Source organism: Phyllostomus hastatus, unplaced genomic scaffold (assembly GCF_019186645.2).
Source record: "Phyllostomus hastatus isolate PE091 unplaced genomic scaffold, TTU_PhHast_1.1 phas_contig_283, whole genome shotgun sequence".
Taxonomy (NCBI): Eukaryota; Metazoa; Chordata; class Mammalia; order Chiroptera; family Phyllostomidae; genus Phyllostomus; species Phyllostomus hastatus.
The window spans coordinates 10,461,391-10,475,176 of NW_025333833.1; the positions used below are offsets into that span (position 1 = coordinate 10,461,391).

At 59.3% G+C, this 13,786-nt stretch overlaps 1 protein-coding gene across 1 annotated transcript in view; it reads left to right on the forward strand.

Annotated features, from left to right (window-relative positions):
• CACNA1E (calcium voltage-gated channel subunit alpha1 E) overlaps nt 1-13,786 on the forward strand; it is a 365,845-nt gene that overhangs the window by 292,932 nt on the left and 59,127 nt on the right. Inside the window, exons 18-25 of the mRNA XM_045838379.1 lie at nt 201-273; nt 1,125-1,242; nt 3,219-3,286; nt 3,885-3,982; nt 8,317-8,373; nt 9,515-10,168; nt 10,545-10,852; nt 12,885-13,044. Coding sequence (XP_045694335.1) covers nt 201-273; nt 1,125-1,242; nt 3,219-3,286; nt 3,885-3,982; nt 8,317-8,373; nt 9,515-10,168; nt 10,545-10,852; nt 12,885-13,044 — 1,536 coding nt within the window. The remainder of the gene's footprint in view (nt 1-200; nt 274-1,124; nt 1,243-3,218; nt 3,287-3,884; nt 3,983-8,316; nt 8,374-9,514; nt 10,169-10,544; nt 10,853-12,884; nt 13,045-13,786) is intronic.

Here is a 13,786-nt window from a genome sequence, read left to right on the forward strand (position 1 = left end):
CATCGCATGCCCCACACCCTTCAAAGAGCACAGGGCGTCTGCCGTAGTCTCTAATGCCATCTTTACAAATCACATGGCATGGGGGGGAATGTACGTGGCGAAAGCGGGGAAGAGGTGATGAAAATGGCATAATCTGGTGGAGGGAAAACTTGGTGTGTGACAATTTTCACTCCATTCTTCCCTCTGAAATTCCTGCTCAGGTTCAACTTTAATGACGGGACCCCTTCAGCAAACTTCGACACTTTCCCTGCGGCCATCATGACTGTGTTCCAGGTATGAGTCCGACCGGCAGTTAAAAATGCCCGGGTGGAGGGGGGTCCCTGGACGCACACTGCGCGCCGCTGACTTGCTAGGAGAGCCCTGCGTTTCCCCTCCAGGCTCCTGCTGGGCTCACCGGATATGCGTGCTCGCTGAGGGCTCACCCCCACAACAGTCCCTCGGGTTTCTGTAGCTCCGTTCTTCCCGATAATGACCTCATTGACCTTCTCCCTGCACTGTGACTTTGTAAGAGACATTAAGTCGCCATTCAGTGACATACTGCGTTTGTGGTTTTCTGAAACCAGAAGCATCTTCTAACACATGTAATCATTTAACGGAGTATTTTTTTCCACCTGCCCCCTGCCCAGAGACTTTATAAACAGTGGGGGAAATTCAAAATCAGTGATGTCTTAGACCAAAGGAAAACACTACTTAGCCAGAACCGGAGGCTGAGCTGGAACCCCCATTTCCAGATCTGGCACCCACAAAGCTCTTGCCATGATGTTGCTGTCTCAGGAGTTGTACCTGGGCAGCTTGGTGGCAGGTGCGGAGTGGCCAGAACACCTGCCTTGAGTGACTCCTACAGGCACAGTGCGGGTGGGAGGGACTGTCGTTTGAGGAACAGAATCTTTCCTTTTAATGCTCTTCTTCCCTTTTCCGGTGCCTAAGGTCCTCTTCCAGACCTGCGGAAAGTTTAAGGCTACTCACGGGGGTGACTTTTCTGTTCCCTTCCCTGACAGAATGGCCAAGCGAGGGGGTAGATGGGGAAGACTGAGGCCCAGGCCTCTTCCCTTCACCCGGCCCCATCTGCCCCGCCTGCCCCGCCAGCCCAGGCTCCTGACCGGCCTGTTGTTTGCTTTGCGTAGATCCTGACGGGCGAGGACTGGAACGAGGTGATGTACAACGGGATCCGCTCCCAGGGCGGCGTCAGCTCGGGCATGTGGTCAGCCATCTACTTCATCGTGCTCACCTTGTTTGGGAACTGTATCCTTTTCAAGATGCGCCTCTGGTGCTTCCTGCCTGCCCGGACCAGCATTTGAGGAGGGGGGAGGGAGGAGGTGGTGGTGGTGGTGGTGGAGGTGGAGAAGGTGGAGGAGAAGGTGGTGGAGAAGGTGGTGGAGGTGGAGGAGGTGGCGGAGGAGGAGGTGGAGGAGGTGGTGGTGGAGGTGGAGGAGGAGGAGGAGAAGGTGGTGGGGGTGGTGGAGGGAGGTGGGGGAGGAGGAGGTGGGGGAGGAAGAGGGTGGTGGTGGAAGTGCTGGTAGGGGTAGGGGGTAGTAGTGTTAGAACAGGAGTGGGACGGGGTCCGGGTGGAGGGGGATGGACATTGCTCCGTGCACTGAGAGAAACAAGATGCTGATCTGGAGGAATGTATACGCTGGTTGGGTAAAGGGGATGAATAGGAAGAAGACAGAGTATCATGCAAGTCTACGGCACACGCTAATGATACCACATGAGGCTGTGACTGAATGGTTGGAGATTCTGTGAGCTGGGAAAGAAGAGAGTACAGAGATTGCTGTGGTCTGGGCAGTGGGCAGATCGTGACACTCACAGTAAGGTCATCCTGTGTTAATGCAGGACCGAGTCTGCACACGGTGAGGTCTCTGACACACTGGCACCGTGGCTGCTGCCAGCGGGCATCTCTAACATTGATCGTGTGGGTGCTATTCATGAGTCTCGGCATGCCCTAGGTGCTTTACTGGCTCTGTTTCATCCGATTCCTACTTCATAAGCCTTAGAAGGAATCATTTGATCAAGATCAAATAATTACTCAACTAGAAAGGGATAGTAGAAGCCAAGTCCATTCACTTCCCCAAACCACGCCTGGCCAGAGGGTCTAGATCGAGGAAGACCGGGTCTTAATCCCAGCAGCTGTGCTCACCAGCTGTGTGGCCTTCGGGAAGTCACTTGTCTCTCTGAGCTTCTAGTTGTCACACATGAAAGGAGAAGAATGTCTGTCTGTCTCTGTTAGTTGTGAGTGAGAGACGACATAACTTACCTGAATGCACCTTCTAAACTACAGACTTCTGCACGATTATTAGATGTTTTGGCGGGGGAGGGACTCGCACTGGGGTTGGCAGAGTGAAGACGGAGAGCCGTGTGATGCAGCCGTGGTTCCACATCTTCTGTAATCTCTCGGGGACAAGATGTTCCGTCAGGTTTTCTGCCCTGAAAACAGGGAGGGGCCGGAGCAGACTGTAGGCTGGAGAGAACCGCGTGAAAAGAAAGCTGTGCAGTGAGTCACAGAAGTGGGAGGCCAGTTGGTCACAGTGGCTCCTGATTTCCTTTTTACTCTGAATGCAGTCAGATCTGGAGTTTCATGCTGGATCCAGCTCTTTGTTCTAGAACCCACGGGCCTCAGAGACAGGTGGAGGATGATGGCACCTTCAGAGGTTAGGGCGTAGAATGGAAACGGGTCCCGCCACGGGCTCGGGAGCTCTGCGACAGCTGAGTAGATGAAATACGGAGGCTGTCCAGGATGAGAAGAATGAGAGGAATGAGTTTGCGTCCCGTTATTGAGAGCTGGTCCATGACAGGGTTGTGGGTTCTCGTTTCTCCTCACCTTTAAGAAGAGACTGGCAGAACAGGTCCGGCTGGGCTTCGGTTCCAGCTTCCCAGGAAGGAGAGACGCGCGCCTCCATTGAGTTCCCTGCCCGTCTCGTTGCTCACTGATTCTGTATTTGTTGTTGCCCTGAGTAGGCAGCACAGCTGTTTAAAGGCTCTCATTCATCCTTGTATTTCTTTGTCTTGTTCAGAGAGATGATACATGGAAGGCGAGAAAATAGACTTTCCTTCCAACAGAGTTGCATGGTAGCTCTGTCCCTTCTCCCATAGCTCCTGCTTAAGGGACCCTTTGGGGTAGCTTCTAGTGTCTCCAGTGAGAAAGTCATGGACACCCCTCTCAGCCTTGCTTTGGAGCCTTCTGCTTTTCTTACTTGCCTGTCCTTAACTCGTCACCCCAGACACACTGCTGAACGTGTTCTTGGCCATCGCTGTGGACAATCTGGCCAACGCCCAGGAGCTGACCAAGGTAAGCTTTGCTCTCAGGGGAGCAGCTGATGGTTCTTAGTGCCATTGGGTGCCCTCTGGCCTTTGGAGCTCTCTCCAGAAGTCCGAGTTGTCTGGCCCCTTCTGGGAGGTTCTGGACAGTTGGAGAGCCACACACCCGTGCAGGGAGCCTGGTGCACTTTCACTGAATTGGGTGCACGTGAGACCAGGCTGGGCCCCATGGGATACAGTATATAACAGCTCAGTCACTGCAAACCCTCGAGGGGCCCTTTGAAGGATTATAACACGAACGATAAAGAAAACACGGAAGCCCTCGGAGCACCTAGCTGTGTGGGGAGGAGGGCAGGTGGGAGGCGCAGCCTGGGGGCTTCCCTTCCAGATGGAACATCTGACAGGTGTCGTTGTCAGCTCTGGCGTGTGACCTTTACAGCCGTGGCAAGCTCCGCCGAGGGCTGGGGCGTGGGCTTAACTTCCCCTCGGCTAACCTCACCTCCCTCTGCCTCCTTTCACCTCTCCGCTTGCGCTCCTCACCCCTCCTGGTCCCCAGCACTCCTGGGGAGAGGCAAGGCAGCCCCCACTCGTGGGGGTCCCAGGCACACCCACCTCTCCTTTGTGTCTAGGATGAGCAGGAGGAAGAGGAGGCCTTCAACCAGAAGCACGCACTGCAGAAGGCCAAGGAGGTCAGCCCGATGTCCGCGCCCAACATGCCCTCTATCGAGTGAGTCGGCAGCCCCTCCCTCGCCCCCGCACGCCCGTGCTGGCCGGCGGCTCGTCGGCTCGAGCGCCGTGTGCTGTGTGCGGGCACCTGCTCCGTGCCAGGAAGCGTCCTGTGAATGCGGCAGTGAGCGAGACAGGGTCTCTGTTCTCGTGGAGGTTCTGTTTCAGTGTGCGAGAGCGACCATAAACACACAGATGATGTTCAGTAGCGATGGACCGCTACCAAACACGGGAAACGGCGATGAGGCAGGGGAGGGGGAGAGCCAGGTGGAGTACCTTCGGGCAGTCTGGGCGGGGTCCTCAGAAGAGGTGACGTTTAAGCAGAGACCGAAGTGTGAGTAAAGCCTCGCGTGGCATTTGAAGGACGAGCATCCCCAGCAAGTGGCTGGCGTGGAGGGGACGAGGTCGGGGCCGTGGGCAGCAGCCAGCTTGGGGAGGTCTCGAAGGTCCAAGGGGAGGATTTTAGTTTTTATTCTAACTGCAGCCCTGCGAGAGTTTACACGTAAGAATGGACATGACAAGATTTATGCTTTTAAAAGGTCACTCTGCATGGTGGAGAATGGATTTTTGAGGCCGAGGTCGAGGCAGGGACACGGAAAGGTGGCTCTAAAGGTAGATGGATGATGGTGGCCCAGCAGGGGGCAGTGCCAGGGGAGGAGGTGAGAAGTGAGCCCCTTCCGTCCCTGTTCTGGGGAGTGACCCAGTAGGGTGAGCTAACAGTGGGTCAGACATGATGGGGCGCGGACGGAGAGCAGGAGACAGGACACATTTCTCCCAGGCGCTGAGGTGTGCGGTTTCAGCAACAGGCCGGATGGCGGCGGTGTGCGTGATGCCCAGGAGAGCAGTGGAGGGCTGGGGCTCGTTCTGAACACGTTTGAGAAACGTACGAGATACCCAAGTGGAGATGTTGCCTAGGCCGTTGATTCCACGAGTCTTCAGCTCAGAGGAGAAGCCGGGGCTGGGAATAAAGATGCCGGGGGAGCCATTTGCAGTTGGATGGCCTTCAAGCTGCCGGTGAGGGTGACCTGACCCAGGGAGGATCAAAGTAGAGAAGGGACGAGCCGAGGACAGGCCCAGAGCCCTCCGGTGCCTCGAGGTCTGGCCCAGGAGAAACCCGCAAAGGAGACTGGCGGGGAGCTGCCGGGAGGTGGGAGACGGGACCGGGAAGCACGGCGTCCGGGAGAGCTGGAGAACGGTGCTGCGCCGGAGGGAGGGAGTGGATGGCAGCAGTGAATGCCGGGTGAGAGATCCCATGAGATGGGGCAGCGAGGGGACAGTCAGGGTCAGCAGCATGAAAGCTGCAAGTGACCTTCGCAAGGGTAGTTTGCGTGGCCCCCAGGAACAGAAGCCAGCTGAGTGGATTAGGGAGCGAGTGGGCGGTGGTGGAGTGGTCAGTGTACAGGCCCTTTTAAGGACCCAGCCTGGACCTGTGCTTGCCAGTAGAGCTGTGGGCAGTGGGCCTGGGCCTTGCGTGGGGCTGACCCCCCGCGTGATGCTGGAGGGGGCTGTCGGGAAAGAGGCCGAGATGTGACTCCAGGACCACGAGGTCCTCTCGTGGCTCCGGGGCCTGCGTGAGGACGGTGTGAGCGGGCCCAGGTATCTGTGGGGAGGGTCCGAGATCCCCGGGAAGTGGCACCGGGCCCTGTCGTCGTCTCCTTGGAGCTGGTGAGGGAGGGGCCCTTGTGGGCCCAGTGCTGGTGTGAGACGCTCCTGAACCAGGACCCTCACCCTGGAGGGGCGTCCAGAGTTATGTGCAGAGCCCCCACTTCCATGCACGGCCCCTGCCCTCACCTTTCAAAGCTGTGAAGGTCTGGCTTCTGGCCCCCTCCTCTGTGAGTGGGGGAAAATGACTGCCCCCCCCCCCAAAAAAATTGTTAAAAAATGATGGAGAAAGGCAAAACAACTTCTTCCTCTCTGGAATATTCTCTGGCCCTTGAGTAGTTTCTACCCCGCCTTCCCTGAACTCATGAACTTGGGTTAAAAATACGCACGCAGGTATCCACACACGCCGCTGGGGAGGCCTGGCTGCCACTTGGCAGAGGGCGGCTCTGTTGCTGGGAGAGACGAGGACGCCTGGGGGAAGAGTGGGTTTGGAGCCGTGAGCTGCTGGGAAGGTGCTTGGCCCAGAGTGGAAGCTCGCTGTTCGTGGCAGGAAAGAATGAATGAAGCACTGGTGGGCAGAGGGCCGTAGGTGTTTCGCAGCATGTGTATCTGGGCACAGTGAGGTGGAGGAGGGCGCCGTAACCATCCCGGATGTGCCGAGATCCAGGCTCCGGCTGCAGTACGAGTGCGGGAACTGTGTCAGGTGTGTGCACACCGCTCGGGAGTATAAGCTCGATACAGGGGTATCAGACTCATTTTCATCGGGGGCCACATCAGCCTCGAGGTTGCCTTCAAAGGGCCGAAGATAATTTTAGGACTGTATAAATGCAACTACGCCTTAACTAGGGGCAAGGAGCTTGGTGCTTCCACCGGGGAGAAACAAGGTGCTGGGCTGGATTCGGCCCATGGGTCTTGTGGTTGCCACCTGTGAGCTGGAATGTGGCTGTCCCTGGAGAAACGGGGGAAGAGCATGTGACAAACCAGAAGGCCGGCGTGCTAGTCGTAGTCCTGTCACCCGTGTGTTCTGTGACCTTGGCGAGAGAACTCCTGTGGGTCTCCAAACCTGTCTCCCCATTTTTGCAAGGGGAAGGAGACTGACCGGCCTTCCCTGGTCTGCCGGGTGGCTGTGGGCTGGCTGTGAGGTCACACGTACGTGAGGTTGGAGGTATGTGGACGCGTCTGTGTGATTGGAGGATGAAGGCGTGCTAGTGATTCTGATGGGAGGCACACTGGGATCTTTTCACGTGTGAGGAGAGGAGTTTGAAATGTGTCTGATTTGTGTGGGAATTATGGTTGAGTCTCTCTCTTGCCTGGTGTGTGTGCTTGTGTGTGTGTGTGTGCGCACATGAGTGTGTGCAGATGTGCCTATGGGAGAGAGAATTCAGGTGCTTATACTCTCACACATGCCTCTGCCTGCAGTATCTGAATACGTGAGAATTTGCAGTTAGGTGGTAAAACATGCTTTTGTGGTGGGCGTGCATGCAGCCTATCCAGAGCGTGGGCCTCTGTTTCTATGTGCTGCCCATGCCTCTTGGCCTTGCCGCCCCACGTGGGCCTGGCTGCACTGCAGCCGTCGAAGCGGAGGCTGCATGCCACTGGGGAGCTCGAGGCATCTGCACAGTGATCGCTCCTCTGCCAGGCACGAGGGAGGCGCAGACCCACTGCCCCTGCTCCCCCGGCCCCACCGAGGAGCAGGCTCTTCTGCAGACACGGGCTGTGGCCGTCGAGCAGTGCCAGTTTGTCTAGCACGTTCTCCATGGGTGGGTGTTGCTTTTTATCAGGAAAGGAGCAGCGTTTGCTAACCTCCAGGTTGAGGCAGGGTCCGTCAGGCCAGACCGGACCTGTGTGCCCAGGAACTGGGGTGGGCTCTCTCCACAGGGGTCCCAGGTGTGTCCCCCCACCTGAGCACGGACCGGAGCTGGCAGTCTCGTTTTTCCAGGAGTCCCGTCTGCCTCTGCAGATGATGCCCACACCCTACCACTCGGACCTTGCTTTGCCTGTTTGAAAGGGCACGGGAGGGTGTGTGTGTGTGTGTGTGTGTGTGTGTGTAACAGATTTTTCCCTGTGTGAGGTCAGAAAGGTTCATACCAGACTTTACCCACCAGAACGGACCGAACCTTCAAGGCCTCTGGCCAGGGCTGCTGTGCCGCACAAACACAGGGGTCACCGCTCCCATCCTGGATTATGTGGACGGTGGCCTTGGCGTGGTGGTCCTGCTTTGGGCCATGGGCTGCTTGTGTGGCCTCGATGGCATGCACGGCAGAGCATGGGTTCACTGCATGTTCTGAGAGACCGGGGTGACCCGTGGGAACCCACTGCCACGTGACTGTGACGTGCTGTCCTAGAAGTGATGGGAGGAGGCACAGCTCCACGCAACCCGACAGCATTTCCAAGGTAGTTCTCCGAAGGGCACTGGGGTGGAAGTGTGAGCGCCAAGGGGCGTGATGGTGGAGCATCCGGACCGGTCTACGCGGTGAATTGGGACGTGGACCCTTTGCGTCTCCGCGTGTATGCTTCAACACCTAGCCCCGCGTGTTTCCCCACAGCGAGGAATCGAGTCACTCCCTGGGGGAGTCGAAGGTCGGGAGCCCAAGGCGGGCAGCGGGCACAAGGAGAACGTGCGGGCGCGCTGGGGACTCTGCACCTCTCCCTGGAAGTCGGCAGGTGGCTGTGGGGCTCGTGGTCGATCCCAGAGGTTGGGGTGAACTGAACCTGTCCGTTTTTCTTTCCCAGAAGAGACAGAAGGAGAAGACACCACATGTCGATGTGGGAGCCACGCAGCAGCCACCTGTATGTGTGGACCGGGTTGCGTGTTTGTGAGTGGTTACGTGTGGGTGCGGGGACGCTGTGTCTTTGTTGTTGCTGCGGACAAAGTGGCGCCGGGTGTGCACATCGGTGGTGTGTGCAGGTGTGTTCCGTGCCCGTGGTTTGTGGATGTGCCCCGCTGTTCCTTTCGACACGTGCTTGTGTCAGTGTGTCTAAGTACGTGTTCCTGCGCGCTGTTTGCTCATCCGTGTGGCCCGAGTGGGCATGTGTTGGCATGGGTGTGGCTGTGACACAGGCAGTCCCGTACAGCCATGCGTGGGCCTCGGTGCGGGTGTGTGTGGGCACACTGAGTGTCCCCTTCCCCATCTGTAGCTGTGCACGCGCAGGCACGTGCGAGTGAAGGAGTGGGTGGCTGCCCTCCCGCCGTGGGAGCCCGCTCCGAGTGCTCGCCTGTGTGTCAAGTCCGTGTGCCTCTGCTGCCCCGTGGCCGCCCCCTCGGCCCCCAGCCGAGACGCTCAGCGGCGGTTTGAGGACGAGCTGCTGGTGGTCTCCCCATGCAGTCCTCTGGGGGGTTTGCGAGACCCACAGCACTCCTAGTTCTGAAGGGTGATGCCAGCACGTTTTGTAACGTGGGTCGTCACCCTGTGATGATATCTGACCCTTGTCCCTCTCTGCCCCTGTAGCCCCAGCCTGTAATTGGAGAGGGAAAGGAGAGGGAGAGCTGGCGGAACAAAGGTCTCTGACCTTGAACTAGGGGCCAGTGTGGGCTCAGAGTGGGGAAGGCTGATGCCCTGAAAGCAAGTGAGAGCAGGGGCATGGAAGCCTAGTGGCCTTTGTGCTTGGGCCCCCCCAGCCCTGGGGACTAGGGACTCGGAACTGGGTTGACCACACCCCCACCCACTCCCCCAGCTACTGCAGAGCAGGGACGCAAACGGGAAGCCCCGCAAACTGGGAGGCACTGGACCCACCACCCCCTCGTGGGTGGCCTCCTCTGCTCCTGGCGCCCCTCTGTGCTTTCCGTCTGCAGGTCCTGGGCTCTCCCGTTTGCCCCTCTCGCCATGTGTCCCGCGCTTTTCCCACGGCTGCTGAGGGCTGCCCTCCTCCGCCCTCGGCTGTCAGAGCTGACCTCGGCCTCCTTCCCCCTTTCCCCTCTGCCCTTTGCCAGGAGGGAGCGGAGGCGCCGCCACCACATGTCGGTGTGGGAGCAGCGCACCAGCCAGCTGCGGAAGCACATGCAGATGTCCAGCCAGGAGGCCCTCAACAAGGAAGAGGCCCCGCCCATGAACCCCCTCAACCCCCTCAACCCGCTGAGCCCCCTCAACCCGCTCAATGCCCACCCCAGCCTGTACCGGAGAGCGCGGCCCATCGAGGGCCTGGCCCTGGGCCTGGGCCTGGAGAAGTGCGAGGAGGAGCGCGTCAGCCGCGGGGGGTCCCTCAAGAGCGACGGAGGGGACCTCTCCAGTGCCCTGGACAACCAGAGGAGCCCCTTGTCCCTGGGCAAACGGGAGCCGCCCTGGCTGGCCAGGCCCTGTCATGGGAACTGTGACCCGGCCCAGCAGGAGGCCGGCGGAGGGGAGACCGTGGTGACCTTCGAGGACCGGGCCAGGCACAGGCAGAGCCAGCGGCGCAGCCGGCACCGCCGCGTCCGGACGGAAGGCAAGGAGCCCTCCTCCGCCTCCCAGAGCCGGTCTGCCAGCCAGGAACGGGGTCTGGACGACGGCGTGCCCACCGAGGGGGACAAGGACTGCGAGCCCCGGGGCGGCCACGGGGGCAAGGAGCCCACGATCCAGGAGGAGGAGAGGGGCCCGGACCTAAGGAGGTAAAGGAGTCCCAGGAATGCCCCCGGAGGCACAGAGCAGGGCTGGGGGCGGAGCTCCTCCGGTGAGGCCTCTCTGTGCCTCACTCTGTAAGACACAGGGATGCCAGGCACGCTTCGTGAGGTGTGTGTAGGCAGGACGGGCAGTGGGGTCTGTCCCCCTGAAAACCAGGGTCTGTTTTAGGGCGTCTCCTGTCAGGAGTGGGTCAGGGATGGATGGACAGACGAACAGGAATAAGGCAGCGGGCTCTGTCCATGGGTCTTAGCTCCTCTCTGCCCGTGTGGTGGGCGGCGGCAGACGCCCCTCGCCCCCAGCAGGGCTGCTGGGGCTCCGCTCCCCTCGCCCTGTGTTGAAATGGCTTCTCCTTTGTGTCGACAGGACCAACAGCCTGATGGTGGCCAGAGGCGTTGGGCTGGCAGGGGCCCTCGACGAGGCCGATACCCCCCTGGTCCTGCCCCACGCAGAGCTGGCCGTGGGCAAGGCGCCGCCGGAGCGGGAGCCGGGGGGCGGCAGCGAGCAGGCCCTGCTGGGGGACGTGCAGCTGGACGTGGGCCGGGTCATCAGCCAGAGCGAGCCCGACCTCTCCTGCGCCACCGCCAACACGGACAAGGCCGCCACCGAGAGCACCAGCGTCACGGTGGCCATCCCCGACGTGGACCCCTTGGTGGACGCGACCGTGGTGCACAGTGAGGACACAGTCTCTGTCCCCCGCCACCCCTTCCCGTGCCACCCGGTCCGGGGGGAGGTCAAGGCTCCCAGTTGCCCCAGGAAAGCTGGGAGACCCCACCAGCGGCATGAAATTGTTCTTCAACAAGTGAAAAATAGCAGGAGTTTTATCCTAATGTGCAGGAAAAATAAGTTAGAATTCCCTCAGTCTTACGTTTTGCCCATAAAATGTCCTCAAGGCCTTGGCCCCTGTGACCGCCACAGAGTCCTCAGAAGGCTCTGAAAGTGCGAGACTTTGTCCCCAGGTGTATATTCAGCGACTTGACTGACTCTGTCGATATCGGATGGCCTTTTCCAGGATTCCCAAGGCGCTCTGCCACCTGGACAAATCAGGGGACCTCTGATGGGGTGGAGCTGGCAGGAGGGCTCAGTGGCCCTGGCCCTGCTCAGTGGTGGCCTCTGGAAGCCCTCTGTCCCCCTTCAGGCCTCAGGCTGTCATCTGTAAAGTGAGGACACTGATGACCTCTGTCCTAACGTTTTATGAATCTATTACTCTTGTCCACCGTCTTTCTCCTCCAAGATTCAGTCACTTTCTCTCTAGTTCCCTCAGGCAAAGATGTTCATCCAGGAGACCCCATTCCTTCCCTAACCCTCTATTCCTGCACTAACCCCCAGCCCTGCCCTGACCCCGCCCCCATTCCTGCTCTAACCCCAGCCCTGCCCTGACCCCGCCCCCATTCCTGAGCTAATCCCACCTGCTGCCCGTGGTCGTGGTCACTGAATTGTGACCACAGCATTCCACCCTTGCTCCTTCTCCTCCTTGATTTCTACCCCATTTTCCTCTCTTCACGGGACGGTCTTCTCTCCCTGTGTTTCCTCCCTGCCCCGTTCCATCTCTGTCCCTTCCCCTTCCCCACATGGGTGCCAGAACTGCTCGGACACGTGGCCTCTCCCCTGTGCAGGGCCCCCGGGGTTGGCCCGGTCAGGTCTCAGGATCTTGGGCGCCCCATCTCTTCTGGAGTCTGGAGTCTGATTCATTCCGTACCCCGGCACATGAGCGCTCTGGATCCTCTGTGACGAGAAACAACATTAAGAAAGTTTGACCCTCTCCCTGTTCCCACTCTGGGGCCAGCCCATGGCCTCGGTCATAGGCGAGAGCATGTGATCAGAGGGCCTTTGGATACTTGCTTTATGGAAGGTCCCGGAAGGGGCAGAACCTCGGAGCTTTGCCTTTTACACAGGTTCCAGAGCGGAGTCACTCACTGAACGGGTCGGTAGGAGAGGCTGGCCACCCCCCGTACCCCACCTCTTAGCCTCGACCCCCTGCCACTGAACCCCACTGTCACTTGCCCGTAGACACAGAGAGTGCGTCCCCATGGCTGCACTGGGTCGAGGCCCCTCACCCCCCACCCCATAGTCCTGGGATGCAGTCTTGGACCCACATTCTCGTGAATATTGCCTCCTCGTCTCATGACACCCATCACGCCTGGGAAAAGCACAGGCGGCTTCAAACAGAGGAATGGTTTCTAGAAATCTCCCACTGCCGTGTGACTTCACCGAGGGGATTTGGGACGTCAGGCCGGACACCCAGGTTGGCCGTCTGACCTTGAGCCAGGTGCTTGGCTCCCCTCGACGTCAGGTTTCCCATCTGTGTGACGGGTGCAGTAACACGTGCCGCTCTGGGGTACTCACGTGGCAGTTCATCAAGCAAGTGAATACAGAGAATTCAGACTTTAGGGATAACTAACCTTTGTAAGCTTTACAGCAGAAACCAGCCTTGTGTCCCCAGGCACAGGTGACGAGAGGGACGTCTGTGGCAGAGGCTGTCCCACATAAAACGGGGGCGAGCATAGGGCTAGGAGGACGCAAGGGCCAAGCTCAGCGTGACTGACAGCAAACACCCCGACGTCTGCAGGGCCCGCCACTCGGCTGTCTGTCCCCGGAGCCCCAGCCCGGCCCCTCCATCCTCCTCCCCCCACCCCGTGGGCACCGAAGGGCTCCGTTCTCCCACGCAGCAAGCTTTCTGAAGGTGTTGACGTGTTCCTCTTGCAGTTAGCAACAAGACTGACGGTGAGGCCAGCCCCTTGAAGGAGGCAGAGATCAAGGAGGAGGAGGAGGAGGAGGTGGGGAAGAAGAAGCAGAAGAAGGAGAAGCGGGAGGGCAAGGCCATGGTCCCCCACAGCTCCATGTTCATCTTCAGCACCACCAACCCGTGAGTCCCCTCCCGGCGCTCCCCGGCCTGCGGCCCCGCGGTGAACGGGCAGGGTTTGGGCCGGGGCGGGGGGGCGGGGGAACGAGGGACGAGGAGGGGTATGGAGGGAGGGACGAGGGCCCGAGGGCCGGTCCTCTCCCTGGTCCTTCCCCGTGGAACGTGGGCGCACACGTGCCGCGCCCAGGGCGCACGCTGGTTGTGGTGGGTCACAGAACTGAACGCCCTCCTCACTCTGTGTGTCCACAGTCTAGAGAATTACTTAAGACAGGGGAGGGTGGGAAATGTCCCGAGGAATGGACGCGTCATCTGTCCTTCGGTCAGTAGGTGGTGTGGGGCGAGGGGAGAAAAGGAAATCTACTCAGGATGAGCTACCAAAGCTTCCAGAGCGGAGAATATGGAGTCTAGAATGATGAGGTCATCCGTCGGCCTCTGAGAGTCTTGGTCGCAGCCCTGGCTGGTGTGGCTCAGTGGGTCTGGCGTCCCACCAAGCACAAGGTCAGCGGTTCGATTCCAGGTCAGGGCACGTGCCTGGGTTGCGGGCCACAGTCCCAGTTGGGGACGTGCAGTCGTTTTTTTTTTAGCACATCGATGTCTCTCTCCCTCTCTGTCTTTCTCCTTTCCCCTCTCTCTAAAAAAGAAATAAATTTTTTTTTAAGAGTATTGGTCCCACTGCCCAATCCAGAATGCCTGTGGATTTTGAAATGGGTACATTTAGGGACGTGAGGTGGGGGAGGCAGGAAAG